Source organism: Montipora foliosa, chromosome 2 (genome assembly GCF_036669935.1).
Source record: "Montipora foliosa isolate CH-2021 chromosome 2, ASM3666993v2, whole genome shotgun sequence".
Taxonomy (NCBI): Eukaryota; Metazoa; Cnidaria; class Anthozoa; order Scleractinia; family Acroporidae; genus Montipora; species Montipora foliosa.
The window spans coordinates 5751448-5778652 of record NC_090870.1 but is presented as its reverse complement, the minus strand read 5'-3'; the positions used below and the strand labels follow the sequence as shown (position 1 = coordinate 5778652).

Genomic DNA, 27205 nt, shown 5'->3' with positions numbered 1-27205 from the left:
TATTTAGCGACTGGATTTGATTTTCGCGGAAAAAATCGTGCTTGCTTTGGGTCGATCCGAGTCCCGACGCTGGCTTCCGTCTCCTACCTTGTCACTATATTATGAAGGAAGGTGAACGGGGACCATTTTCCCCGAAACTTCGTGTACGTATTAAAGACAACAACAGCTCACCACATGATAAGTTTTATCGATTTTTATTACCATTTTCTAGCAAATTTTCAGACCTAAACTTCGCCTCATATGTTCTCTATATTTTAATACCTACGTGACGCACACAGTGAGCCTGGGTTACCTGTGATTATACATGTGGACGGGAAAATTCTATTTGAATACGCTATGTGTGGATGGGAATATTTTTTAATCCGGAAAGAAAAAACTGAGTTGCAGATACGTATGGAAGGGGCCCTTAGTACTCAGCGTTATTAAGTGCATGTCAGTCGCCAGCGTAAAAGGCACTGGAGTTAGAGGGAAGCGCAACAACCAAGACGATTTAAATGCAACAGTACATACAACACGTGTTCTTCGTTCTAATTCAAAGGTTTTCGTCCTCAACGTGAATAAAGTAAAAAAAATATGCGCATTTTTTATTTCTTGTTTTGTTTTGTTTTCTTTTTTCGGCGCGCAATCACCCTGTGCTGAACGTGTAGAAAAGCGGAAGTCGTACGCAAGATTTCTAACGTCTGAACCTTGGCCAAAACGTAACGAACTAATTACATTTAATTCCGCAACTTTGCGTCGTATGAGCAGTTTTCGTTTTATCCAGGCACTCAACATGAAGGCGTTAAATATCGTTATCTTCGTAAAATTCCGAGGACGCTTTCGGAGGAGAAAGCCACACAACTCTCAAATTTAGTATCCTGTTACATCGCTTCATGTCCCCCTCTCCAATGCAGTATCCATAACCGTTTTGAGGTTTGATGTTTCTACAACTTCATTGTACTAGGGCTTTATCACAGACGACTGCAACTCTTAACTATTTTGCAATCACGTCGAGTTCACAATGTATGTTGTGCGCGAACTGTCTTGAAACTAAAACGGCTTGCATGAACGCAGTTGAAAAAAACAACTCGCGCAATCAAAGGTCTTCTGCTGAACTTTTTCACGTTATTTTAAAGAGAACGGCGAAGGAACAAGGAATGCACTAAAATGCAAATCGCAAAATAAGCACATTTTTTCGCATTACTACAAATTAATAAGAGTACCGCTGCCCTTTGATATGTAAGATTGCCGTATATTAAGTTGATCGTTGTGGGGCACTTCTAAAAGAGGTTAGCGCTTCCATAAGGGACGCAGTGTGTCTTACGAAAAAATGTCTTTATTACCTACAAATTCAATCTCCGTTTTAAAAGAAATTGATTATGTCCAGCCACTCGTCCTTCGATAGAGCTTTCATTTGTCGATATCCGGTTCCCCAACTTTTGCATAATTAAGTGCTTGTTAAGATTACAAGCAATCTTAGTAATTGCTTAATTAAAATGATCGAGTCTATCGGAAATATCCACTTGTAAGATACGATAAGATAGGAGTCCTAGAATTCTTGTAGCCTTCAAAACTGCATAAAATATGAAGACCGATATTTGAGCGCTTTTAAATCGATGAGAAACGCTTTGCGCGCAAGTTATTCCAAGTCTAATATCGCACTCCAAATGATTACTGCTATTGCTGTGCCATTCACTAAGGAAGGTTGAAGTTCCAAGGAACATAATTTGGATTTACTTGACAGATTTCCGCCTTTCCTTTGTTGTACATCAGAATGCCACCGAAGAGCTCAATGTTTCAAGAATTCAGTGTATTTAAAAAGGAGCGAGATTGGTTCGCTCAAAATATCCTTATCTCAGTCTCTTTTATTGGCGACTGCATTATATCTTCACAACTGCATACCAGACAGTATCTTTTCTATCTTTACCGTATAAGCAAGCCAATCTGCGTGTATAGTAAACGCGATATAAGTCCTCGCTTCGTTGCCGGGTTGAGATTTGACTTAAGCCTGGTTTTCACCAGCAACGCAAGCACGACGCAAGCATAAACGTAAGGACAAGAGCGCTTATTTCATCGTGAAAACGGGCCGAGCGCAAGCATAAGTACAAGCGCGGCAAGGATCAATTTTTTTTTCCTTTTCCTTGTGCTTGAGCTTATGCTTGCGTTCGCGGCTTGCGTTTTGTGAAAACGTGGCGCAACGCAAGCTGTGATGGCCTTCCAATGAAAATTCCACTCGCAGCGCCGCGTCGTAATAGACTACATGGAACTAGGGGATCTTTGTCTCTGTTTCGTGTGCTTCTTCTTGCTTTGTGGATCATTTTCACTTGACGCGAATATCTTTTGCGCTTGTGCTTGCGTCACTAGTGAAAACGTGATAATATCGAGTCGGTCCGTAAAATAATACAAGAAAAATGTATTTCTTCGGCCACTTTTTAGCTCTGTCTATCTGCATGTATTGGGAAAGTTCCGAGAAAACTCTGCGATATTAGCCATGATACACCATATGATTCGATGAATCAGTGCCTCTTGATGCCATAGCCTCAGCTGTGTAAAGCACTGATTAATGAGTTGTTTTTCTTCTGGTTTTAGATGGTTTAGTATGGCAAGCTGAGCAGTACACGACAGGCTTGATATCGATCCGCACAAACGCACAGCTGATTACCGGTGCAACATCTGCATTCCAGCTTGAATTGGTGACGTTTTCCAATCCAAATTTACATCCCCAAGCGAGACGACGAGCATCGCCGCCCCTTTCATATGCGAGACCCACCCCCACATTAAGAGTGAAACAAATCCACCACCTCCACCACCAGAGTAAATTGAACCAACACTTATGGATCCTAGAAGACGGGCCGCTGTGGAGCAGTCACTTCAAAGGACCTGTGAACTTCGACCAGGGTCCTTTAGGATCCTGTCACGTGCCCTGCATCCAGAGATAACACAAGAAACTTCGCAATTCTACATCAGTCTACCCCAATAGCTCCTTTTATATTTACTAAACCACTTATCGGATGTTATAAGTCGTTCATTTCAATTTCTGAATAATCTCCATCATCGTCATCGTCATCTTCATTATCCAGTCTAGTTCTTCCATTTCCTTTCTCTCCTTTCCGTTTGAAGTTTTTTGAACACCTCCCATTTCTATATAGTTCCACTGAGATTATGATTGTTGCGATGAACACGAATGCAGCAACGAGACCGATAAACATGTATAGGGCAACATTCTCGTGATGTCTTTTTGCCTCAGGAGTTAAGTTTCCCGCACCTTTCGTGAGGCCCAGAGAGTTGAGAGCATTTGTTAGGTTGTCTTGGCGTTCAATCATTGCTTTTTGACTCGAGTTCTGATCATGCGTTAGGACGGGTCGATGGGACATTCCTTCTAAACCCACATTGGTGTGGTGCACGTGGTTTCATGTGTTAAGATTGTCTCTATAAATTTCTCAAATTTGGGTGAAGTTCGCGTCATATCTGCAAAAGAAGAAAAACCATACAGAGTATTCTTTGTGTCAACTCGATGTGGTAGTCCGGTATATATATTTATTGCGTTGCATGGTGGGTGGAATTGACAGTGCATTGAAGCTCGCTCTGTGATCATTTCATGGCTGTTTTTAAATCACTTCAAACCAAAGGAGGGGAACTTGCTGCGCTTCCAAATTTCGGCAGCGTTGTGAAATAGCTTGCAAATCAACGAGCACGCTAAATGTAAAACCTCGTAAAACGATAAACGGCAGACTAAAATCATGTGATCTTTGGTAAAATGCATTTGTGCCTGAAGTGCTTTAAACACGCTACTAAATCTCTCTATATCACCCGTATATTGAATCTTCTTTTCAAGTTTACGTATACGTTCTTTCGAAAAAGGGTATATTACGTACGTGCATGAACTAAAGAGTTCAATTATACTATTACCTCTTCCTTTTGGAGAGTTTCCTCATTGAAATGAAACTCTTAACAATTCCCCAAATCTTTCAACTGCTGTCCCTACCGAAGGTGGTTGCTAGCGAAATTCATCGCATGGTGAATTTTTGAAAGTGCGCCCACGTTGCCAGGAGACCGTATGGCGTTTCAAAACATGTAAATTTGTGAGTTCTAAAACTTTATCGAGGGGCGTCAAATTCTCTGTTTCTAAATTCTACGTTTTCATAAATTAAAAGTAAATTCACCTAGCTTCAAATCATTTTTCAAAACAAAAAATTACGAAATGTCGACTTAAGTTTCCGGAGAAGATAAGAAACGACCTTGCATTTGATCACTAACCAAAATTATCGGTGCGTCAAGACAATTAGTTTTTTTTCTTTTGTTTTTTAAAAAGATTATAATATATTTTTTTCTAGCTCTGTTTCTTTCGAATTGTTTTAAAAGCTTAGAAACGTTCATGAGTAAAATCTGGAGAAAAGGCCACCGCCGAGGACCGGGAAAGCATATGCACAGCTTGCCAAGTGCTTCAGAGTCCCCCTGACTTCACATAAACGGTCATAAACAGCGTTAGCTGGTCGGTAAGATTGTTATCACAGATCCTACCAACTTTAAAGTTCGCATTCTGCCCTTTCGTAAGCTAGAAGACGGTAAAGTTTTCGAAAAGCAAGGAACCGAATTCCGAGAATTAATGGCTTGAGTCGTTACAAGGATATCAACTTCCTGACAACCCATCATTTCGACTGAACAATCGTGCAAGCACCACGCCAGAAAATCGTCTTACAGATTTACTCGAAAATCCGGCTGCAAAAGATCCAGACGAATGACAGGTCTTACGGCTTGTACTCGAAATCGTTGAGAGCATTTTCCGTCGTGGCCGTGAAGTACGGAGATTCTAGATATCAATAGATTCTGTTGAGTTTGTACCTGAAGAAACCTTAGAAATTTTAAATCGCTGGAACTAGCTTTTTTATCGACAATTTCGCTGTTCAAGCATCGTGCGAAGCGCTGGCCATTTGTCAACGAATGCTGCTTTAAATTTTCGCTGCCTTAAAATGTGACAAAAGTTTAGCAGAAAAATTTCCGCTGTCCTGCCATAGACAACATTACCTCTGACAATTGCAAAATCTGGCCTTAAAGCCCAACCGGCGAAAGTTGCTGGGACAATGTTATCAATTTAGACGCAATAAGGATCTGAAAACTTTTTGTAACTTAAAAATGGGGATCTATTTGTTGATGAACAGTACTTAGACAAAATCGACTACAACTCATGCAGTCTTTTCTTGTTATTAACAGGTTACATCGAATGGAACACCAAAAAGGAGCTGATGAAATTCTCCAAAAAGGTGATCACTTTGTTAAATTAAAAACAACACAAAGCGTCTTACCGAGCAGTCATTGAGCACCTTCTGGAACAAGGTTGAGTGATTCTAAACACTTCATCTGACTTGTAATTCAATCACATCGTTCACGCTATTACAAATGTTCAAATGAAGGCCGGCAAATGAATTTGCATGAATTATGCAAAAACCGGAAGGGCAGCTGTTGGGCCGATGAACAATGAACAACCTGCGTAACACCCGTTCAAGGGAACAATCCAGTGCCAACATTGAGATTGTTCGTTGAATGTTAGTTTACCATCACACAAGGTAGCAGTCTTGTCTGCTCCTCCCATTTGAAATTGATTCTGACATCATTAACTGTTCTACAGTGTGCAAGACTGCTGAAATAACAATAACAATTCAAGCAAACGGTAAAGTAACAAAACCTGAAGCAGGAGAAAAGGCCCTTATAAGATACAATGTGAATGGCTTGCTAAAAGATAAAAATACTAAACCACCGGAATACCAGCCTACAAGAGCTGACACCCTGCAGGCAGTAAAAAGCATGAATCAACCTTAAGGGTCCAACAGTTTTTTTAACCAAATTCTCATAAGCTTAGTGTGGCCGTCAAGTTAGCCCTAATGGAAAGCAGGCAATTCTGTCTGGATACCAGTACTTTTGCGGCGCGCGGTGCCCACTGACTTCATGGGATTTCAATGTAATAAAAATCCTTCGGGTTTTTTTTCCATTGGTTTTAGTCAAAGGCTACTCAGGTATATTAAGGAGTGGGTCACGATCAGTTAATAATTAGTGTAAAACTCCCAGGGGTTGTCTATCTGGAGAACCATGCATGCAAATCTCAAGTGTATTAAGGCTTGACCAACCTAATTATTATGCATATTTTTATTTGAAGGGAAGCATTTGTCCAATGTCCATGAAACTTAGCAGGAAGTTTGTTATCGGTGTTGTTATTAATTCCATCACATTTTGGTCACGTGATCCTAAAACAACTTATAACGTTTATATACTTTACTCAAAAATGAGGAACAATTATACTTCAAAATTTTGATAATCAGTCTGGCATTAATACCTTTAGTACAACAGTGCCTACCAAATGCCGCCTTTTAATGTGGTACTCCGTAATTATCTTTTAAGATATTTTAATGTTTATCATGTCACGTGACCTTTTTGCCTCAATTGTTCATTGCTCTTAACATGTGTGACAAAGCCTTTAGAAGGGGTCATGGAATAATCAAGAAACAAGATTGACATGATGGAGTTGAATGTTCCCCATTTTTGAGTAAAAATATAATTGTTATAAGTCGAGTTCGGATCACGTGACAAGAATTTGATACAGGACATTTTAAAACAATGCCGATATATTATATATATCAATATATAGCAATACCGATAACCAACTGCCTGCCAAGTTTCATAGGCCCTAGCGCCTGGACAAATGCTTTCCCTTAAATAAAAATATGCATAATAATTAGGCTGGTCAAGCCTTAATACACTCGAGAAGGCTTCTAGCTCAGTCATGGTAAACCACTGCCCAAGGTAAGTTTAGTTGTTCTTACCACATTTTTTACGTCATCTGTGATCTATCACTGAACAGACGCACGGCAACATGGAATCTATTTGTTAAATAGAAAGCATAACATAGCATTTACAGTTCAATCAGAATGATCTTCATATAGTTAATCCCTGGTATATCAAGTAACCTTTAGTGTATAAAGATGTATAAATGGCTAGCCTTGGACTAATCGGCTGGATGTAGAAGATATTTCCTGATCTTGCGCCGGAGAAAGTATCAATGACATTTTTCCCCCGGGGAGGGGGGGTACTCCCTTATAAGGGCTTAATGAGGACGTGCGGACAGCCAGGGTATGTTTTTCGGGATTTTTGTCTTGAACAGGGTATCGAATTTATCATTTTGGTCTTAATCAGGGTAACGATTTATCAATTTTTGTCTTAAACTGGGTTAAATGTCTTAAACAGGGTATCAAAAATCGGAATTCTGTCTTAAAATGGGTAGGAAAATTAGCGATATTTGTCTTAAACAGGGTCAGGGTATGAGGGGCCGCGCCGTACCTCCCCACCTAGGGATATGTCGAGTATTCCCCCCCCCCCCCCCCCCCCCGGGCATTTTTCCTTCTGAAGATGAGAAGTTTGAACTTTTTACGATTCAGGGTCAAGTTTTTCATATAAATCCGCGCTTTTTAAGCTTGCTTTATAGCATGGCCTCTCAAAAATTTCTCTTGCAGTAAACCACTTTGCCCATGCCCTTGAGATAGCATTTAATCCAGTGAACTCCAGTGGGTTGGGTGACTTTTCTTCTGTTGTCCGTGCATCACTGGGCACCAATTAGCAAATAAACATGGCGGATCAACATTTGGATTTCTACTGATCGTGATTGTTGTTTTTCCCAACACTTTTTGCGAAGGGAAACTCGTGATTTGTTGATGACATGTCACTTGTTGCATACGCGAGTAGCGATGAGGAGAGCAATTCAAGCGACTTCGATGAGAATCGAGAAGCTGAAGTGCCCAACGATCATGGCGCTTTACCAAAAGAAGACGAAGTGGAAGAGTGGAATATCGCCAAGGAAGAAGTAAAGCCATCGAAGGGGGAAGACTTTGTTTTGCCGAAACCAAAGCAATCCAACGAGATTTCCAATTCTTTGGCCCGCAAAACTGGCTTAGCTTCACTTCTCCCTAAACCCCAAAACGTCGATAATCTTGAGAGAGAAACATCAGGTCTGAAAGACGTCTCTCGCGATGGAAAACTTGTTCCTAATCTTGAAACGATGACCGAAGATGATGAAGAGATACTGGAAGTTGAGGAGGAATACGAACCAATTTCTAAGCGAGCAAAGAAAATAATAAAGGGTGAAAGTGACGATAAACCGAAGTCGGTTGGAAGTTTGTTTTCTCTTCTTCCGGCTCCCTGGCAAGCTGAAAATCCTTGGCAAAAGCAGGACAACACAAAAAGAAAAACAGGCAGCGGAAGTGCAGAGGACAGAAAGTCAAAACAGCTGATCAAGATAGCAATTCCCACAGCACCCAAAGTAAGTTGTGTACATCATCAGTGTCCCTGTTTGATCCATAATTTTGTTTGGTGGGTTTCTTTTGCTGATAGGTACTTTGGGCTCAAGGGAAAAGGTCTTTTGCTAAGATTTTACCACGAAAATCACCGATCTGTGGAATGGGCCCTAATTACTGACACTGCACACTTTCACTTGTAGATACATGTAGTTCAAATTCTACTGAGAGGTGTTGCGTTCGACACTACATAGTACATTTCAGGCCAGGGAACCTTTCTTACACTTGAAGTAGCAGCAATTCCATGGTTGCACCAGCAACCTCTTTGCTGGACAAGAACAATTTTATCCATTGCTTTCTTGAGACTCATGACTTTGAAAAGTTATCTTTTCATTGTTGTGGTTGTTCCGGTACACCTTGACGGCGAAAGCTGGCTACTGCTCACACTGTGGGAAAGGAATTACATCAAAATAATGTTTAGCTGAAGTGGACAGACAGTCACTCAGTAATTCTGGCCCATTTCACAAATCGGTGGTTTTCGTAGTACGATGCAAGGTTACACATTGACCCCTGGGAGTTGGGCTTGATAGATTTTACTCTGTTTATCACCAGACGATTTTACTCATCTATTTGGAGTGGTTAAGGACTCAGTGGGTTGAAGGGTAGGCAGTAAGCCTACTGATAAAGTCAAACTGAAGCAAGCAATTAATTGGGGGGCTTGTCTCAAAGGACTCAAAGGAGGCATGCTCGTGTTGGCCAGGGAAATCCCCTTTGTGACAACCCTGGAGAAGAGCAGAACTTTTGTTTGCATTTACACTACTCTTCTAGGCTATTGCTTTAAAGTGAGATTAGTGCCCAGGGATGTGACCATCTAAGAAGCAGGGCATTAGTGTTCCAGTTATAGTATTTCACCCTGGGCCAGGTACACGAAGTATGGTTATATATAGTGCTTACAAGCTGTCAAGTAGTAATGAAACCTGAACAAAATTGCTCTTTTGAACCTGGGTTCGTACGTTGTACCTTTGAGTAACATAGCCTTGCTTTTCTGCGTAACTGGGATTTAAACAAAGGGCCTGGGACCACGTATTGGTAAGTCCTCTAAATAATGTTATTGTTAAGTTATTGTAAACCATCAAACAAGATCTCTTGATTTTGCAAGTGGCTACAACTGCACATCTGTTACATAGCGGATATTACATGGCTGCACGAAGATAAGAACTTTCTCTTCAAGTATTGAAAACTATTTCACGAATGATCACAGAGAACGAACAAGTGAAATATTTTTCTTCGCATGTGAAGATATCATGATTTCGGGCGAAAGCTCACTTGGTATTTCATTGGTGTTTATATAATAAATAGTGTCCTTTCATTATTTAGACTGATTCTGATGAAGAAGATGATGCTCCGACAACGAAAAAGATCATTGCTCCATCAGAGGTAATAAATCAATAATAATAATTAATAATATTATTTTTATTTTTATTCTGAACTCACTTTATAGTAAAAGCTATATTTGGACTTTGTTTTTTTTGTGTGTGTGGAAAAATCAGAGTTTGTTTCAATATTATTGTTTTTTCTCATCACAAAATGGCTTTTTGGATGAACTCTTACTCGGACCAGATTGATGGTTTGTGTACTATTCAAGTCTGGATATATTCAGATATATTCCTGAGCTTGGCGACTGAATTTAAATGTCAGAGTGGACGTAGTCAGCTGCAGTTGATCTCAATGGCCTTTTTGGATTCACTATCCCATTGCTAAAAAAATTGGTAATATAGATTTTAATTTTTGCCGACAAAAAGTATGATCAGTAATGAATTTTATGTACCCTTAAGTGTCAAGTCTTCTAGTGCTGCAGGGCACTAAGAATATTGGGGACTCTGCACTTTGAAATGAAATTAATTCAAGTGAAATCAAATGTTGGTTTTTCTGGAGAAGGGAAAACTAGCGAACCCGGAGAAGCAACTCTCGGAGTAGAGTAGAAAACCAACAAATTCAACCCACGTATGACATTGAGTCTGGGAATGGGACTCAAGAGAGTCATCGGTGAAAGACATGTGCTCTCACCACTGCGCCAGCCCTGCTTCCGGCTATGTTTTTCTCTGTATTTTTGTAGCTATTTTTGTTTTATTGTTAGGGAGGGTCAGGTCTTAAGTCTCTTCTTCCTAAACCAAAACATAGCATCACCCTGAAAGCTGACAACCCAAATAAACCTTCAGTGAAACTGGCCAGTAGACCTCTGGTACCGCACACTCTGACAAAGAAAGCAACAGCGGCAAGTAAAAAGCCACAAAAGTCAACAAAAAAGAATCAGGCCGAAGGCTCAATAAGTGACGATGAAGATGATGAGGTTGTTGAAAGCTTTTTCACCTTTAGCGACAAATCTGACAATGAAAAGATCACAACTGTGGACTTGAACACTGGGTCAAACGATGTGAAATTGAGAGAATCACGTGTAGAAGTTCAAAGTGCTCCTAGGGAGTTGACCTTCGATGGTAATTTGCCTTCAAATGTAACCATACCACAGAGCAGTGTCACACGCTCCAGCGAAATCACGCAATCTCGCATGATGGACGAACCTCATGCCCAAACTGATTATGAAAGTGTGGAAAACATGAAAACAGATGAAATGGCAACGAGGACATATTACTATGAGCAACAAGAACCAGTAAAAAACCAGCAATATGGGGATGGAGGCATTTCTACCGATCACCAAGTGAGTAGTCTACATCATATTACACTCAATAAAATCACTTGATTCTGACTGGGTGAGAGCTTTACTATTCGGTGGAGTCTTCATTAAATTACTATGGCAGAAGTTTTGCTATTTTAATAGAAATGACAAACAAAATTTAAAACAAAACCGAACAAACAATACTGAAAACAGATTGACTCGAACCAGGAAGAAGTTTTCAAATGCAGTTTTATATGCTTTAAGCCCCGTTCAAACGGTCATGATAGTTGATGATAGTTGATGATAGTTTCAACTATCATTCACTATCATTGACTATCATGTTTGCGATCAAACGGTCCATGATAGTTCATAATAGTTGACGAAATCGCGCAATTCACTTTGACTTACCTCCAGTTCTTTCTTCGCTTTTCCAGTTACATCCCGATTGTGGTAGTCATCGCAAAAAATGTTCCACAAACATGGCCGTGCCTCGTACTCATCTATTAGGTTGCATATCAAACTACTACTCCACTTCTCGTTGTCTGGTTTTTTAGCTTTTTTAGCTTTTCTCACTTTCTCGCTTTCAGCGTCACTGTCGTCCGAATATTCGTCCAAATTATTGTTTTGTTGTTCCTCACAGGACGATGGCAAACTTGCGGTAGCCATATTGCATTGAGCCCGCCTTGGTTACCCCCGCTGACCGAAAAACTATCATGCACTATCATCCACTCGGTCAAACGGAAAAAACTATCATGAACTATCATGTCGAATTTGAACATGTCCAAACTGCATGATAGTTGATGATAGTGAATGATAGTTCGTGTTCAAAAGTGCGTGATAGTTGAAACTATCATCAACTATCATCAACTATCATGACCGTTTGAACGGGCCTTTAAACCTTTTGTCAAAAGTAAATCGAGAAAATTTTGTGGGCTGTATTACGAACAAAAAGAAAATGTGATCTTGTCATGCAATTCAGGATCAATAGATACTTGTCATGTTTTGATAATTCTCAAATTCGACCTGTCTGGAGGCTCATTCAATTTCAAAAACTTGCAAAACATCACTGGTAGCTCCATAAATAAGTACATGGTATGATTTCGTATACCGAGTTAAAGCACATCTAATTTGGCTTCTTACTTACTAATATTTATATACAAGGTGTGTACGAAACCCAAATCGACAGCAGAAACAACACCAATTTATTTTTCGTTTACATCCTTTAACAACAAGAAACATAACAATGGAAGCGTGTTGGCCCCCTAGCTAAACAAGAAAGCTAGAACTGCCAAAGACCTCCGAGTCGAGTCAGTGGTCGAGGCTTTTGTGGGCTAGGTTCTTCATGTACCCCTTTTCTTCATATTTTCCTTGCAGGCAAATTACAGCTATGGAATAGGTGCATCTGCCGGTACTGAAAGTTATTATGACCAGGGAACGGAATCCTGCACGTACACATACCCTGCAGGCGCAGTTGGACAAACGCATCATCAGCCTCAAGAAACAAATATTGATTTAGAAAAGGTGAGAATAGTTTGTAATCTTTTACAGAGAAGTGATGCAGAAAAGCAAGGATGGCACTTTGGCATGACCATTTTACTCCTACAGTGTACATGTAGCTGTACTTTCTTCTTTTCTTTTCTTAACCGGACACTTCTTGACATAGTGCCGCTCTATACCTGCGTTTTACAGTTTAATTCGTTTCTTGCTCCGAGCTCTTCAAAACAAAGTTTTGTGGAAAAGGTCAGCTTGCGAGGATGTAAGGTCAAATGTGGTCTTCCTTGGGAAAGCACACCAAGGTTAAACTTTAGCGTCCGTTAAACGGTGAAAGACTAAAGACGTCAACGGAGAGTTAAGGGCTTTCAAGTCGTTCGAACATTTCCGATAACACTCAACGTTTTATACCAACGCTTTGTCTTTTGATATTCGGGAACTTAAGCAACGACAACAGCGACGGCAACGAGAAAAAAACGTCACAAATTTGCATATTTGGTGGACAAAAACAATAGCTTTGCACGCCCTGCACGTGCGTTTTTCATTTTTGTCCATTTCTTTGCCGTCGTTTTCAAAGCAACGACGTGAAATAGCCAAATTTGAGGTTTTTTGAAGAACGTCAGCACTTGAGGATAATTTTTCATTTTCTCCTCTAAATTAAGCGCCCTTCCGACCAGTGTCATCCTTGAGGAACTACCACACCCGAGTGATATATAGCAATTACGCGAATTTATATTTTGAGATGACGTTCTTGTTGCCGTCGCCGTCGTCGTTGCTCAAGTTTCCTATTAGAGAGCTTTAGCAACGACGACGACAACGGGAACGTCGTTGTTAAATGTGAATTCGCGTTATTGTGATAGCTTCGCGACTATTCCAAGCGTTTTAACGTGACAAAGGTGTGGCAAACCCTCAAGTACGAAACTAGTATGAACGGCATACAAAAATTTGGTTTTATCAACGGATTTGATAATGTAAATTGGCCACCATACAGAGATTCTAAAAGCTGACGTTTCTAGCGTTAGCCCTTCGTCAGAGCGAAGGATTTAGCGTGGATTCGCTCTGACGAAGGGCTAACGCTCGAAACGTCAGCTTTTAGAATCTCTGTACGGTGGCCAATTTACATTATCAACTCCGTTGATAAAACCAAATTTTTGTATACTACTTCCCCACCGACGCAGCACCACAGTTTCTTTAGAAACTACCCCCTTTATTCATAGTATGAACGGCGCTAAATTTAGGAGAGAAATTGAAAATTTATCCTCAAGCGCTCACGTTCTCCCTAAAACCTCAAATTTGGTCATTTCACGTTTTTGTTTTGCTGACGACGGCAAAGAAATAGACAAAGATGAAAAGATGCACGTGCAGAGCGTGCAGATCTATTGTTTTTGCCCACTAAATATGCAAATTTGTGACGTTCTCGTTGCCGTCGCCGTTGTCGTTGCTAAAGCTTCCTATTAGCGACTCTCGCGGCCCGTTATTACACAACTTCTAAGGAGCATCGAATAGTCAAATTCCCGAATTGGGGAAGGAATGTTGAAAGTTGGTGTTGCATAATTTCTTCAGTAATAAATAGTACGTGTAGTTATAAAGCGCTTAAGGAGGCTTGAAATAGTTTCTCTTGTTTTCAAACAAATAAACATATTCTGTCCTTAGATATAGTTAGGGTAATCATATCAAGACGAAATGTAGCCAGGTTATTAAGTACCCATCATAGATTTCTCACATCACATTTTCCTCCAAAATAATGTTGCCATGGCAACGATATAAGGCCTTTTATTAACCCTTGTCTTTTGGAAAAAAAACGGGGCGGTGAGATCTTTCCATTCAGCATTACCAGATAATGTTAGAAATAATCTCTAAAATAATTAAAATTCAACAAAATCTGTAGGTCAGTTTTTTAGAAAAATCAGTTTTTTTGAAATGTGTCTCTAATTTATTTTCTCACCTGCACTATTTTTTTAAATTTGAAAGACAAACGCTTTAAATTAATCTAAGCTAACATGCAAAAAAGGGAAAAATTCACTGTCCGGAAGCAGAGATATAAACGAGTAAAGTTGCAAAATAAGGGAAAAATGAGGGGGTTATAAGATCAGCATTTACGCATGCGTCACCCGCTCATTCGAGTGCACGCGTGAGTGGAGCTACAGGCCAACGCGAACGGATTTAAGTTACCATCAACCCGTTTGTGTACAATTTTCGTAGTTGTCGTAAATAGATGTCTATTTGTCTATTTATAATTCCATATATATAGGAATTAGAAGAAAGGTGAGCGAAATCAGCGGTATTTGTTTATTTCTGGTGACCCATTTTGAATCATGAGCTGACGCGAGCGGCTTTTAGAATTGCGTGTGTGGCTTACGCGCGTGCGCTCAGCTGAAAACCCTTTCGAGCCTCCTTAAGCACATTAGGGCCGTTTATACGAGAGAAAATAAGCCGCGGCTTACTCAAGACGCGAACACCCCGTATATATGGTACAAAATCTACGTTCACGGCTTTCCGAGTCAAGCCGCGGCTTATCCTGGCCTGGGAGTTTATACTCATATAAATAGTTCCTTTCGCGTATTATGTACGCCGCGGCCAGAGTAAGCCGCGGCTTATTTTCTCTCGTATAAACGGCCCTAATGTCATGTATGCCGGTTTTATGAAGCAAAAGGAATAGCCCAATTTCGATATATTAAAATTCAGACCTTAACAAAAGGCATCATCTCGAGGCTCCTCTATGCAGCTGTTACTTTTAAAGTAACACCTCATATCTATTTTAACACCCCCACTAGGACCTAAAACGTGATAGACGCCCGGGGCGTTTATTAGATCCTTTACGGTCAGTACTGGCTGATAGGCTTGTTGTTGTGTCTTTTCATTCAGTTGCAAAAGCTAACGGGACGAAGGAATCGCCACGAGGAGATCAACATTGTTGATGTCAATGCTGATGACCAGATTGGAAATGCGGCAGAAATGATGGCAAAGTACGGAACAGAGGAAGTGATACACACATCATCACGGGTAATATCGTACATTTTTATTCAGTAATGGCAGCGGTTTTGAAAGGAGTGTTGTAGTAATAGTACACGATTGGGTTTAATATACTACAGTGAGTAATTGGCTTCGAAGTCTCGCGGCACCGTTTTTAAGAAACAAGACCAAAACCAGTCCCATCTGGCACACGGACATTTTCGCGCGCTTTTAGTTGGTCACATGTCAATCTTTTTCGATGCTGATTGGTAAATCGCCTTTTTTGCGTCTGTTGTCATTGGTCGGTGTAGTTTCGTCGGTAGACTTGAAAACTGCTTCAGTATCATTTCCGAGGTTTGCACCGGTTATCAGTCACACGCGCCCCTCAATCCGACTTTTTTTTTTTTTTTTTCATTTTTCGACACTTGAAATGGGTGGACGTCAATCAACATAATTATGCTCACGCAGCGGCTTGGAACATTTAATTGACGTCCACCCAAATTTTCTTTCGAAGAATGAAAAAAAAATTGTTGAGGGCGCGTGTGGCCATTCTCATCATGAATTAATTATTGTTGGAGATATCACGGTATAATTTAATATTTAAATTTATAAAATAATTGGGACCCTCATTGGTCATTAGCGGTGTTTTGGTGAGAGTATGTAAACACGGCTGTGACATCACATGAATTTTGATTGGTTATGTGTTGTAAGTCGCGCGTTTGGATTGGCTTTTAGGATGTATAAGCGTGTATCAAGAAAATCTGTTTCAATCAAGAAGTAAAAAAGCAGCATTTTCCTTCATTTATGGACCGAATTATTTTTGAGAAATATTTTATAATAGCAATAGAGGACTTATTTCCTTGTTTATATAGCCTCATCCAAGCACTCGGGGAATTTGGTTTGCTTAAACATTTATTCCAAAGTGACTGCTACTGTTGGATCCCTTTCTTACATGTATATCATATTCAAATTAGTCCCTGTTGCCTCATTCATAAGTTCAAAGCTCGAAACAACACATCACCCAGAAAAAGGGAACAAGAAAAATGAAGTGGCGGCCATCTTGGAATGAGGTGCATTTTTTTGCAAAAAAAATGTCCGCTATTGTTTGTTTGTTTGTTTTTTGAGAAATATCTTTTTAATTCCAGAAAAAGAAAGATATGCCCACAGCTCAACAAAGACGAAAACATCAGATCACTTATCTGGCATTTCAGGTAATTTCTCCTCTGTCAAACTCGAAAATTATTTACCTCTACAATGATACAAATCTACTCAACTCGTAAAAGAAGCAACTTTGTTTCGGCGAAATGTGCGCGCGTTTATTTTTGGATTCTTTCGATTTATGTGTTCTTGTGCAACTTATTCCAGAATGAACGGAATAGTGGTCAGTAATTCTAGGAGTAATTTACAATCTGGGGCCGGTTGCTCGTCGCTAACCATTGGCTAAGAGGTATCAAAACCTATAGGTTTCCATGGTATTTAATTCCGGTTAGCGTTAACCATGCTTCGAGCAACCCAGGCCTGGATTCCCAAGGCTCAAGTCCCGTTCCGGGTTGCACCTCGTTGAACCCCCTCGATTTCGCTTACAAAAAGGCAGTTGGCCTTCCTGGTATCAGTTGGAATTCCTGAAATTTGTTACATCGAATGGGTTTTGATAGTAACAGACAAGTAAAGAATTTGAAGAAAACGACGAAACCTTGAGTTTATAGTACGTGTTTCGACGGAAACTTCTTCCATACTCAGTTAGTCAGAATACAAAGCCATTTAAGCTGAATTCAGTTATAATAAAAAGAGAATGCTGATGTGAAAATAGTAACAACGGGAATGAAGTAGAGAGGTTTTCAATTGAGTGTCGAAAGTAATTAGCGAATTGCTTTGGTTTTGCATTACTTCACTCAGTGATTGGTTCAAAGTTCTCGCGCCACTTTTTCAACCAATCAGAAATGAAACCAAAACCAATCGTGGCTCGCGCGTGCACTTTTTCCCGCGCTTTGTGTCGGCTTCGTTTAATTACGTCGAGTTTTGATTGGTTTACTGGATTATCTCCGTCCTTTTTGATTGGCCAAAGTAATTACTTTGGTTTTGATTTTACGACACTCGATTGAAACTTGCTCTATAGCGTGAAAGTGTGGAAATTAAAAGGATAGTTTTAGATTGACATGGTGTAATTGTTGATTCAAAGAGGGTTGTTCTGTCTGAATGTGAATATCCTCTTTGATCTTGAGTTAAAAAATGGCGGAGGCGTGGTCTAATTCCCACACTTTCACGCTATATTTCATTCCGTTGTTACAATTTTCACACCAGCATTCTCTCTTCTATTGCTTTGTATTCTGATTAAATGAGGATGGCAGACGTTTCTGTCCAAACATGTATTATAATCTCGAAGGTGTCGTCGTTTTCTTAAAATTCGTTATGTCGAATGGTTTGAAGCAAGGAGCCATATCACAATTTAATGAAGTAAGATCGTCTTGTTGAGAGTAGTCCTGACTCTAGTATTTCAATTTAAACTTTTCGTATATAATTCTATATCATTCAATAACGTCATCTAAATACCGTTACGAGCCAGTAAAATTGGCAGATACTCGTCCGTTTCCGTGATTGTTCATTTGTCATCGCCATTGTGTTTGTCTTGATTTAGGCTAAAGAAAGAGAATTTGAACTGCGGCAGCAGTGGTCAGCCAATCGCCAAACGCGCAGACAAACACAGTCCAAGTATGGATTTTGAGAAGCTGTACGAAAGAAGCTTTTGTCAACGTTGTATTTTCCTCCTGGTATCCCTTTGCCAGCTTGGAAAAGACGCTTATCTCCATTTGTCGCCTGAGAACAATTTGTCCATATAAACTCCAATAGATGCCTTTAATCTGAGTCAGTGAAGTTGCAAGACCTTAATATAATTGGATACGTTGTCCTATCGATTTTGGAACACGATATTCTTCAGTGCATGGGTCACGGAAATCCTGGAAATTTATCTATTCTGCGAAATGGATTGCCAGCAGAGGAAAATCAGGAATTTGACTGGGATTGATGGAAATTTTTGAAAATTATATACTTGTTTCTCTATAATAGGCGTTCAATGTTGTTTATTGCTGTAGTCTAGGACACCAGAAAAAAACCGTGCAAGATGGTTCTCTAAAGGGCATTGTTTTTGTTGTTTTTCTTTGTAAAGGAAAACGTATTATTTTTCAATGGAAGATCCTGCAAAGGGTGATTGAAAACTCGTGGAAATTAATGCATAAGCTAAAAGTGACAAAATAGGGGAACCCTGATCTGTAACGCACACTGCACTTTTTTAAGACTGAGGGGTATTTCGTTTTTTCCAAAAAAAAAAAATTAAATGATTCCATCCAGGAAAGGCATTTGAAATTGGTCGAAGTGCTGGCAAGAAACCCAACGGCTTCGGCAGGCATTGTTTGACTGTGGCGGGAAAATTCGAGACATCGTTCTCCTTTATAAGCGCTTTTAAGGTATCACACCCATAATATCAATCGCAATAAGAGGCCGCAAGATATTATGCTGACTTGGAATGCACTATTTTACTGGACTCTCCTTTAAAGTCCCCAATATAACTCTCCCCATCCAAAGCAAACATGTGCAATCACTGTTACCCAGCCGTGCAAGCCACGTAAACTTGGCAGAACTAGAAGTAATAGGCCATTTCCTAGTTCAAGTCTGTCTCCTCTTCAAAGCGAGTCTAAGTGCGAAGTATTTGTTATGGTAATTAGTTCTACTTTACATATGAATGAAAACTAATTTTCATAACAAAAACTTGGCACTTAGACTCGCTTTGAAGATGAGGCAAGGAAGAACTCGGAAATGGCCTATTTGGAACCACGACCGTGATGTGAGTGGCATGGGTCTATTCGATTTGACGTCACAAACTGCTTTGCATTCCTGTTTGCAGAATGATAAATTTTGCATTGCGAAGCAGTTTGTGACGTAAAATTGAGAATAGACCCGTGCTTCTCATATCACGGTCGTGGGTTGAATTACTGCAAGTTTTGATAACTGCGCGTATTGTCCGGCAGATAAAAAGCGAATTTTTGAGGTATGAATGGTAAAACGTGTTTGCTTTTGGTAAGGAGATTAGAGCGGTTGTCAATTGAGTGTCGAAAGTAATTAGCGACTTGCTTTAATTGGTATTGCATTACTTCACTCAGTGATTGGTTCAAAGATCTCGCGGCACTTTTTCAACCAATCAGAAGTGAAACGAAAACCAATCGTGGCTCTCGCGTACGCATTTTCCCGTGCTTTGTGTCGGCTACGTGTAATTACTTCGAGTTTTGATTGGTTTACTGGATTGTCTCCGTCCTTTTTTGATTGGCCATTGAAACTCTCTCTAACATAGACCAATTCTGCTAACTCAATGTTGTACCCAATTTATAAAATCCTTTGGGAATAAAACGTTTTGTTCCAAGCATTTCCATATCATTTAAATGAGAATGCCACATTATCATGCAAATGCAATACACAAATCTTATCCCAATGAGATTTGAATTGGGTACAACATTGAGTTAGCCGAATTGGAACATTAATTTACCTCGTGTCATTTCAAGAGTTGTCCAAACAATACATCTGCTGACTTCGGCAGATGTGTCTCAATAAAGCCAATACCATGTTAAGCTGGTGACAAAATTACCGCTAAATTATTGACCAATTATTCCTTTTTTTTAAATTTATTGTTTATGAAAAAATACTGGGGTCTACGACCTTACAAAATTGACTCTTCTGAGACGAAGAAAATGCATAAAAGCGCTTTTAACATATAGCTACTCATATCTCTAACTCCTTTTTGATGCATTTTTAATTTGCACAGTCCAACGGACTTATATAATGGCTGATAAGGACGTGTGACTTGCAGGACACAAACCCTTCCTTTATTCCTACTACTGAAGGAAATATTTCGTTTTAACTTAAATTGCATACATTGAACACTCCACTAATACATTGTTGGAGGAGAAAAGGATTTATGCTGGAATTTAACCTCCGATTTTCCTGCCTTTTCGGTTTCAGTTAGCCGAAAATGGCTGCTGATCGCCTCAGATAATCATTTTTAACCTGCCATTGCATGGAGTTTATTGAGGAGTTTCGGATCCCCCACTGGGCTTTCATAGAAACACTAAATATATTCATGCATATGAAGAAGACAGTTTATTCCGACAGTATGATGCTTCTTCTCTGGTTTAGAGAATTGTGAATGTTGCTGGAAAAAATTTCAATTCAAAGGACCCAGCAGCATTTTTGGAGGCAACCGGTTGGCTATTTACGAAGCGTGGTAGAGTTGAATCCGGGATAACCGGAAACAGATCCAGACCAGAGATTAGAAAGGGACTTGAACCTGGGGCAACCGCAGGCAACCCAACGCCCTAACCACTGGGCCAGGTCGCTAAGTACTACTTACGAGCTCACTCTTTCCTTTTTTCGCTCATTGGAGAGCATATAGTAGGACTCCGCGTGAAAGTTTGATAACCTCTGATAAAGACACCAGTAAGGAGTGTCAAAATGTTGCGTCCGTGAATTTTGGGCCACATCAGCAGAAAGAGAGGGTCCTCTCTTATCAGCAGTCATAGGCTCCTGGCCACATACAAAATTCTGCAAACCAAGGGTAGCATCAAACTGATTGTCAACCTGGCCCGGGTTGCTCGAAGCATGTTTGGCGCTAACCAAGCGTTAAATACCATGGAAACCTATAGGTTACAATACCTCTTAACCAACGGTTAGCGCTAACCAGGCTTCGATCAAGCGGCCCCTGGTCGCAGTTTAAGTCTTAACTTACGTGAAGGCGCTATTCCTCGTCCTCATAATTCAACAGGGATAGGCTTAATTTACACTACTGACGGACCATGAGCTTAAACGACTGAATTATCTTCGCTAGTTCGTGTTTCAAGACGAACTTCTCTGAAACTTCTTCGGGTTTGATGACCAACCTGGTTATCAGTCCCTTTTGACTTCAAAACTTATCGCATTTACAGGTTACATTTGTATATACAAGATACATCTCTTCAACGTTCTAACGGTTAGAATAATTATTTGTTTCACGGAATAACTAGCTTAAACAGCACCATGAAAATCCAGTAAAAGTTTTACACCTTTACTATACCGATTGCTCATTCATTTTTATTAAAGAGCAAAACTTCCTTCTACGAGACAAGCGGAGTTTCTCAACTTGCAGAAAACGAACTTCTGCTTGTCATATTTATTTTAAACAATCTATAAATAGGCCATAAGAGATTCAGTGTTTGATTTTTCGGCTCTACTGCTCCGCCGATCTTTGCTACGACTCTCTTGGCGTAAATAATACGATTTGCTGGCGAATATAAAATCGTATCCGCTTTAATTGTCATTTGGCTGACCAAACTATTGTGGTCGACGAGAAATTATGCTTTATCGCTTATAAATCGTTACGTTGGCCTAGGCCGTCTTTGGACTTGATCGTTTCTCAGTGGCAGCAACTTTTTGTCCGAGGGTTTGATCTTGTAGTTTGATGAGCACAACAGTATTGGTTTGACTCAGTTGGTTGAGATTTGAGGTCGGTAGTCGCTCGGCATACGGTCTGTAAAAGCCAAACAGAGGATATTCTTTAGTTTTTAAAAGCATAAAAGAATAAGATCCAGTGACGGGACATCGGGTCGCATACAAGGGTAGACCTCCGATGGGTTAAGGAACGTTACAGCATAACCGAGACCATGACATCGGGAGTATATTTAACAATTCCGTTTCGTAGGATACAAAATATTAATAGACCAATTGCGATATATAAAAATTCAGTCCTAAACAAAAAGACATCATCTCGAGGCTCAGGGAATAAAAAAAAGGAGTTGTTTTAGTTTGTTCCCAGAGCCTCGAGGTGATATCATTTGTTCAGAACTGAATTTTGATACATCGAAATTGGCCTATTACGATGACATTTGAACTGCATCGGGTGTTACAGGGTTGTTCATGAACTGAACGCTGTGTCAGTCTTCCTAATGGATTGATAACAACGTTTACAAAGTAATTCTCAACTTGCACAATCCCATAATACACCTCTTTTACTCCCCAAAATTTTACGTAATCATTGTTTGCAATTTCTCCCGGGACATGAAGATGTCCAAAGAGAAATCGAAAACAATACCTATGCAAATTTTTTGGGGGTAGAAGAGGTGTTTGAAGCCCGCCGCACACTTGAGGAAAGAGCTGAGAAAACTGCCTCGCGAGGCGGTTTGCTCAGCCGTTTCCTCACGTGTGCGGGGAAATTGTGGTGAGAAATTCGCCTCGCGAGGCCGTGAGGATAAAATCAAACATGTTTGATATTTTTGGCCTCGCGAGACAAATTCCTCAATGTGTGCGGCCATCGTGAGAATCGAGCTGAGCTTGATTTAATCAAGCATCCAAAAAAAATACATGGCATACTCACGTGACTCCAGCGGTTCAAGATGGTGTCGGAGGAAGAAATTCCGACGTCTCTGAAGTCACGTGAGAATGCCATGTATTTTTATTGGATGCTTCATTGACCAAGCTCAACTCGATTCTCACGATGGCCGCACACAATGAGGAATTTGCCTCGAGAGGCGAAAAATATCAAACATGGCGAGGCCAATTTCTCACCAAAAGTTCCCCGCACACGGTGAGAAAACGGCTGAGCAAACCACCTCGCGAGGCAGTTTGCTCAGCTCTTTCCTCACCGTGTGCGGCGGGCTTAACGGGATTTGTGCAAGTAGAGGATTTAAGGCAAAAAGGTCACTCTTTGGGAAGAAAGTTGTTATTATGATGCGTGCTCATCGGAAAACGACACCTCTCCGAGTGTAAGGCTCTGAATTAGCGCAAAACTTCGCACACCAATTGACAGTTCGCCCACAGCCGTAACAGGACTATGGACACACAAACCTTCATAACTCAAGTTCACACAGGAAAAAATGCAAAATCACAGCTTAAAACGCAGCAAACGAAGGATCCCTTACCGTTGCACCTGTAAGAGAGGTTCTTCCATATCACGTTTGATTGTGAAAACACATACAATCCAACCCTTCCGCCTCTGAGGGTCTTGTCGATGATATATCCTGTGTCTACTATTATTTCTCCTTTCAAAAATACTTTAAGTCTGCAACAAAAAGAAAAACGAAATCGATTAAAAATATCGATCGGAGTCGAGAATAAACGATCTCTGGCCGGCCGGTCCCGAACCCTCCCGAAAATGCGTTTCACGAAGACCCGCAACTTTTTGGATGTATTTTGGGTCGTCTGAAAAATATTGAACACCAGCTTTTCAGAAGAAATAGGTTGGCCTGAAAAGAATACGACACTGGCCCTTTTGGTGTCCACGAATCACGCACTGCTCGATCTTCCACGTAGTCTGAGAAACTTGGTCGCCAATGCGGTTTCATAAATGTATCCTTCTCACGATTGGAAGTACTTCAGAACCGTTCCAGATAGCATACGGAGCTAAAGCGACGACGAAGTGTTCTCCTCAAACCAGCGACGAAAATAGCCAAGGTTTACAAGATTATGTGGAGGAAGCGAGCAGATGCAGATAATTTTTCACATTTCCCGCTAACTGTAAACGCCGTTTTCAAAAATTCACTTCTTGTACAATTGGCGCATATTTTTCAAGCGTAACGAGTTGCAACAACTGGAAAATTGTTGTTATATTGGGAAGTGAAGTTTTCTGTCGGTGTCCTCTTCGTCGTTGAAGTCGTTGTTGCGTAAGGTCTCTATAAATGGTCTTTTTTAAGACCAAAATGCTAGATCTGATGTGAACATCCCATTTTCAAGACCTCCGCGCTTCCTCCTAAGTTATCCATCAGTTACCTTATCAATCCTTTCTTTGGTCGATGAATTAGTTCCCAATCGTAATCTGTTTTGTCTTCCCATCCTTTTTCTTTAGGATCCCGCCAGAGTTCTTTAGTCTGAAAATGAGGACATTTCGTGTCAGCGTTGTTTATCGAGTTTAAGTTTCCAGTTCATTTTCCTTACCACTGAAAAGGTGCGCAAAAAATTGAAAGGCCCAACGTAAAATAATGTGGCTTTTTATTAAGCTCTCTCTCAATGACGCAGAAATGATCATCCTCGTTTAAACTTACTGGTAGGTTTAAGAAGCAGACGTAACTTTCTATGAGACGCACTCACAAGAGCATAATCGCTATTTATAGATTTACGGGGAATAAATATGGTAATCAAATGGTGACGAGTGAAATTAGGGAATAATTTTACGCGCGTTTTGTCCAAAATCAAATAAATTACAAACAAATTAACAACAAATTACATTCACAAGACGCCATTTTGGTACTGTAGGAAACGTTGCCATGGCAACATTGTAATTTAACGCTGAAAATTTGCGCCAAAATTAAAGTGGTACTATGATCAAAAAATCATTTCCTTTTTTTCTTCAGATTTTGAAAGCGTGTTTGCTTAACACCTAACTGGCAAAATTTTGAGCTTTGAGTTTTATCCAAAGGCTGTTTATTTTGAGTGTAAGTTTTGGATTTCACGGTCCGCCATTACTCACGTTCAAAACTGGCCGATTGGACCTCAGAGGGTTGGATCTAGAGAAAATGACGTCATTTACTCACTAGCATAAAATTTCAGCGTGTGAACGTAATTTATTACATATGCAAAACACGGGTTTAAAAGTCTGAAAGCCCGAACTCCCGTGCTGCATATTAATTCGGCCGCGTACAAACGCATTGCATTCTTAAACTAGTGAGTCTTTGACGTCATTTTCTCTTCGACCCAGCTCTCTCAAGATTTTGAAGTTAGTAATGGCGGACCAATAAATAAGAAAATTCCAGTTAAAATAAACAGGTTTCTTTTTAAAATCAGAACTTAAAACTTGGGTCAGTTAGTGTTTAGTTAACATAGTTTTGAAATCCAAAGAAAAAAAAGAATTGTTTTTTTGGTCGTAGTACCACTTTAAGGAGTAAATTTGTATTTGGTCGCACTTATACTCCTCAAATTCCGGGCAATTATATATTCATATAGCGTGTGGAGTATCGCAGAGAAACGTGTTTGCTGGTGCGTATAATGGAGCTGAGAGGGTCTGTTGATTAAGGCGGTTTCGGCAAGAGAGAACAGAAGAGGAAAATGATATTATTTTAATTATTGAACACTTTAAGTACCTGTCCTTCAACATCACCAGAATGCCATATTGCATTTCTGAGGGCATCTCCTGGACCCGTAACAGAGTTAACAAGCTAGACAAAAAAAATAAGGAATAACTCAATGAGTGGTTTGTTTTGGCGGTTCTCGTCGATCAATTAGCAGTTTAAGCATGAGACGTTTTCGAGCCATGGACTGCAACCACAGGAAGTGAGCTGTCTTCCGTTTTAAATAGAGTTGACAGTACCAAATTTATATTTCTAAGCATCTGTTTTTTGCAATAAGAGAAGATTAGTTTAAAAATCTGGAGAATAATGTCTTGACCGTGTGAAATGGTCACTTGAGGTTTCAGTCTGCGTCTTACAGAGCTTGGTCTACATGAATGCCGTCTCAGATCGTATTCGTGTTTTTTCACTTGGCCTCAAACGAGTACGCGATACGGTACATTGGCACATGAAATATTCCGACACGTCATGCTCGTTCCAGTCCAACCGTGAAAATACGAATTCTGCCAGCAACTATAAATAGGGGAATTAAGCAACGACAACGGCGACGGCAACAAGAACGTCACAAATTTGCATGTTATTTGCATAATAACTTTGCACGCCCTGTACGTGCGTTTTTCACTTTTGTTCATTTCTTTGCCGTCGTCAGCAAAACAGCAGGGAATCTAAGATCTACGACAGCGACGGTCGACGAAAACGTCATCTCAAAATATAACATGGCTCTATCTTAAGTCTTTTGCGATTATTCAGTCTCGTTCACGTCCTACAATATGGGTGAAGTATCCTAAAGATAAATTGGTACGAGCGGTTTCAGAGTGAAAATAGATTCTCTGTTGCATGCTTACATTGTAGTCAAAACTTCACATTTGGAGATTTTACTTCGTCATGCAGAGGATCGCAAACATATTTACTAAAATCCGTGCTGCACGTGCAGCACGATTATTTATGCTCTTTTAACCAATGATATTATTGTTTTGTGGCGTTGTCGTAGTCGTAGCGGTCGTCGTTTCTTAAACTCGCCAGTATCGTGAAATGGCCTAATTTGAGATTTTATGAAGAACGTCAGCACTTGAGGACAAATTTTTCATTTTCTCCCGTAAATTAAGCGCCGTTCCGACCAGTGTCATTTTTGAGGAACTACCACACCCTTGTCATATTAAAAAGGTCGAAATAGTCACGAAGCGATTAAATAACGCGAATTTATATTTTGAGATGACGTTCTCGTTGCCGTCGCCGTTGTCGTTGCTTAAGTTCCCTAACTAAATGAGAGGGGAAAGATTGCGGAGTTCTAAAATATATATCGTAGATTCGATTATGCTGAAAAGTGAAGTCCCCAAGCATGAGTCAGATGATGATTCTAGACGATTGGCCAAAAACGAATTAACATGTTATGGTACATTGCAGGCTTTTTAATCTCTTAAAGGGGCTAGGTCACGCTATTTTAGGCATTTCAGCACTGATCGAATGGTCATAGAATTAACTAAAATATCAAAATAACTTTTCAAAACTATAGAAGAACTCTAACAAAGCACAGGGAAGCCAAGAAGGGACATGGATGGACAAAACTGGAGAGGATTGAAATGGATTAAATTTGGGTAAATTTGAAAAACGTCGGCCCACCTTTTTTCAAATTTATATCAGTCTATATCAAAATGTCATTTACAAAGCTTGAAAATCATTCCCAGTTGTTATGTGGCCGTGATTTTGCAAATGAAAGACTCTTGCTCTGCCAATTTGATGTTTAGAGCTCATAATTA

At 40.0% G+C, this 27205-nt stretch overlaps 2 protein-coding genes and 1 long non-coding RNA gene across 35 annotated transcripts in view; 1 reads left to right on the top strand and 2 right to left on the bottom strand.

The window, feature by feature from the left end:
* Positions 1 to 1297: 1297 nt before the first annotated feature.
* Positions 1298 to 5408, bottom strand: LOC137992209 (uncharacterized). Its single transcript, XR_011121658.1, has 2 exons — positions 5283 to 5408; positions 1298 to 3447 (listed from the first exon to the last, which is right to left on the bottom strand). It is a non-coding gene; the product is annotated as an uncharacterized lncRNA (long non-coding RNA).
* LOC137992208 (proline-rich protein PRCC-like) lies at positions 4322 to 18883 on the top strand. Of its 3 annotated transcripts, none has more exons than XM_068837395.1 (9): positions 4322 to 4475; positions 5191 to 5240; positions 7482 to 8284; positions 9636 to 9695; positions 10396 to 10974; positions 12307 to 12453; positions 15289 to 15426; positions 16521 to 16586; positions 18011 to 18883. In XM_068837395.1, the coding sequence occupies exons 3-9, from the start codon at positions 7685 to 7687 to the stop codon at positions 18095 to 18097; spliced, it is 1677 nt and encodes a 558-aa protein (XP_068693496.1). In that variant the 5' UTR covers positions 4322 to 4475; positions 5191 to 5240; positions 7482 to 7684; the 3' UTR covers positions 18098 to 18883. The 3 variants fall into 3 exon arrangements, with proteins under 3 accessions (XP_068693496.1, XP_068693497.1, XP_068693498.1); XM_068837396.1 differs by having other exon boundaries at positions 4352 to 4475; positions 7661 to 8284; positions 18011 to 18724; XM_068837397.1 differs by lacking the exon at positions 4322 to 4475 and adding an exon at positions 4719 to 4778 and having other exon boundaries at positions 7661 to 8284; positions 18011 to 18238.
* Positions 18884 to 20008: 1125 nt separating this feature from the next.
* Positions 20009 to 27205, bottom strand: part of LOC137992201 (cartilage oligomeric matrix protein-like) — an 80104-nt gene continuing 72907 nt past the window's right edge. For all 31 annotated transcript variants that reach the window (XM_068837370.1, XM_068837371.1, XM_068837373.1 and 28 more), the window contains 4 exons: positions 25464 to 25538; positions 24157 to 24254; positions 23310 to 23449; positions 20009 to 21922 (listed from right to left, as the gene is read on the bottom strand). In XM_068837370.1, coding sequence (XP_068693471.1) covers positions 21879 to 21922; positions 23310 to 23449; positions 24157 to 24254; positions 25464 to 25538 — 357 coding nt within the window. In that variant the 3' untranslated portion in view covers positions 20009 to 21878. The remainder of the gene's footprint in view (positions 21923 to 23309; positions 23450 to 24156; positions 24255 to 25463; positions 25539 to 27205) is intronic.

Bases quoted from the DNA above. Each gene is read 5' to 3' on its own strand.
- LOC137992208 (XM_068837395.1), top strand. From the start codon at position 7,685: ATGTCACTTGTTGCATACGCGAGTAGCGATGAGGAGAGCAATTCAAGC. The intron at 8,285-9,635 runs GTAAGTTGTGTA...TTCATTATTTAG, and splicing joins CAATTCCCACAGCACCCAAA to ACTGATTCTGATGAAGAAGA. The intron at 12,454-15,288 runs GTGAGAATAGTT...CTTTTCATTCAG, and splicing joins CAAATATTGATTTAGAAAAG to TTGCAAAAGCTAACGGGACG.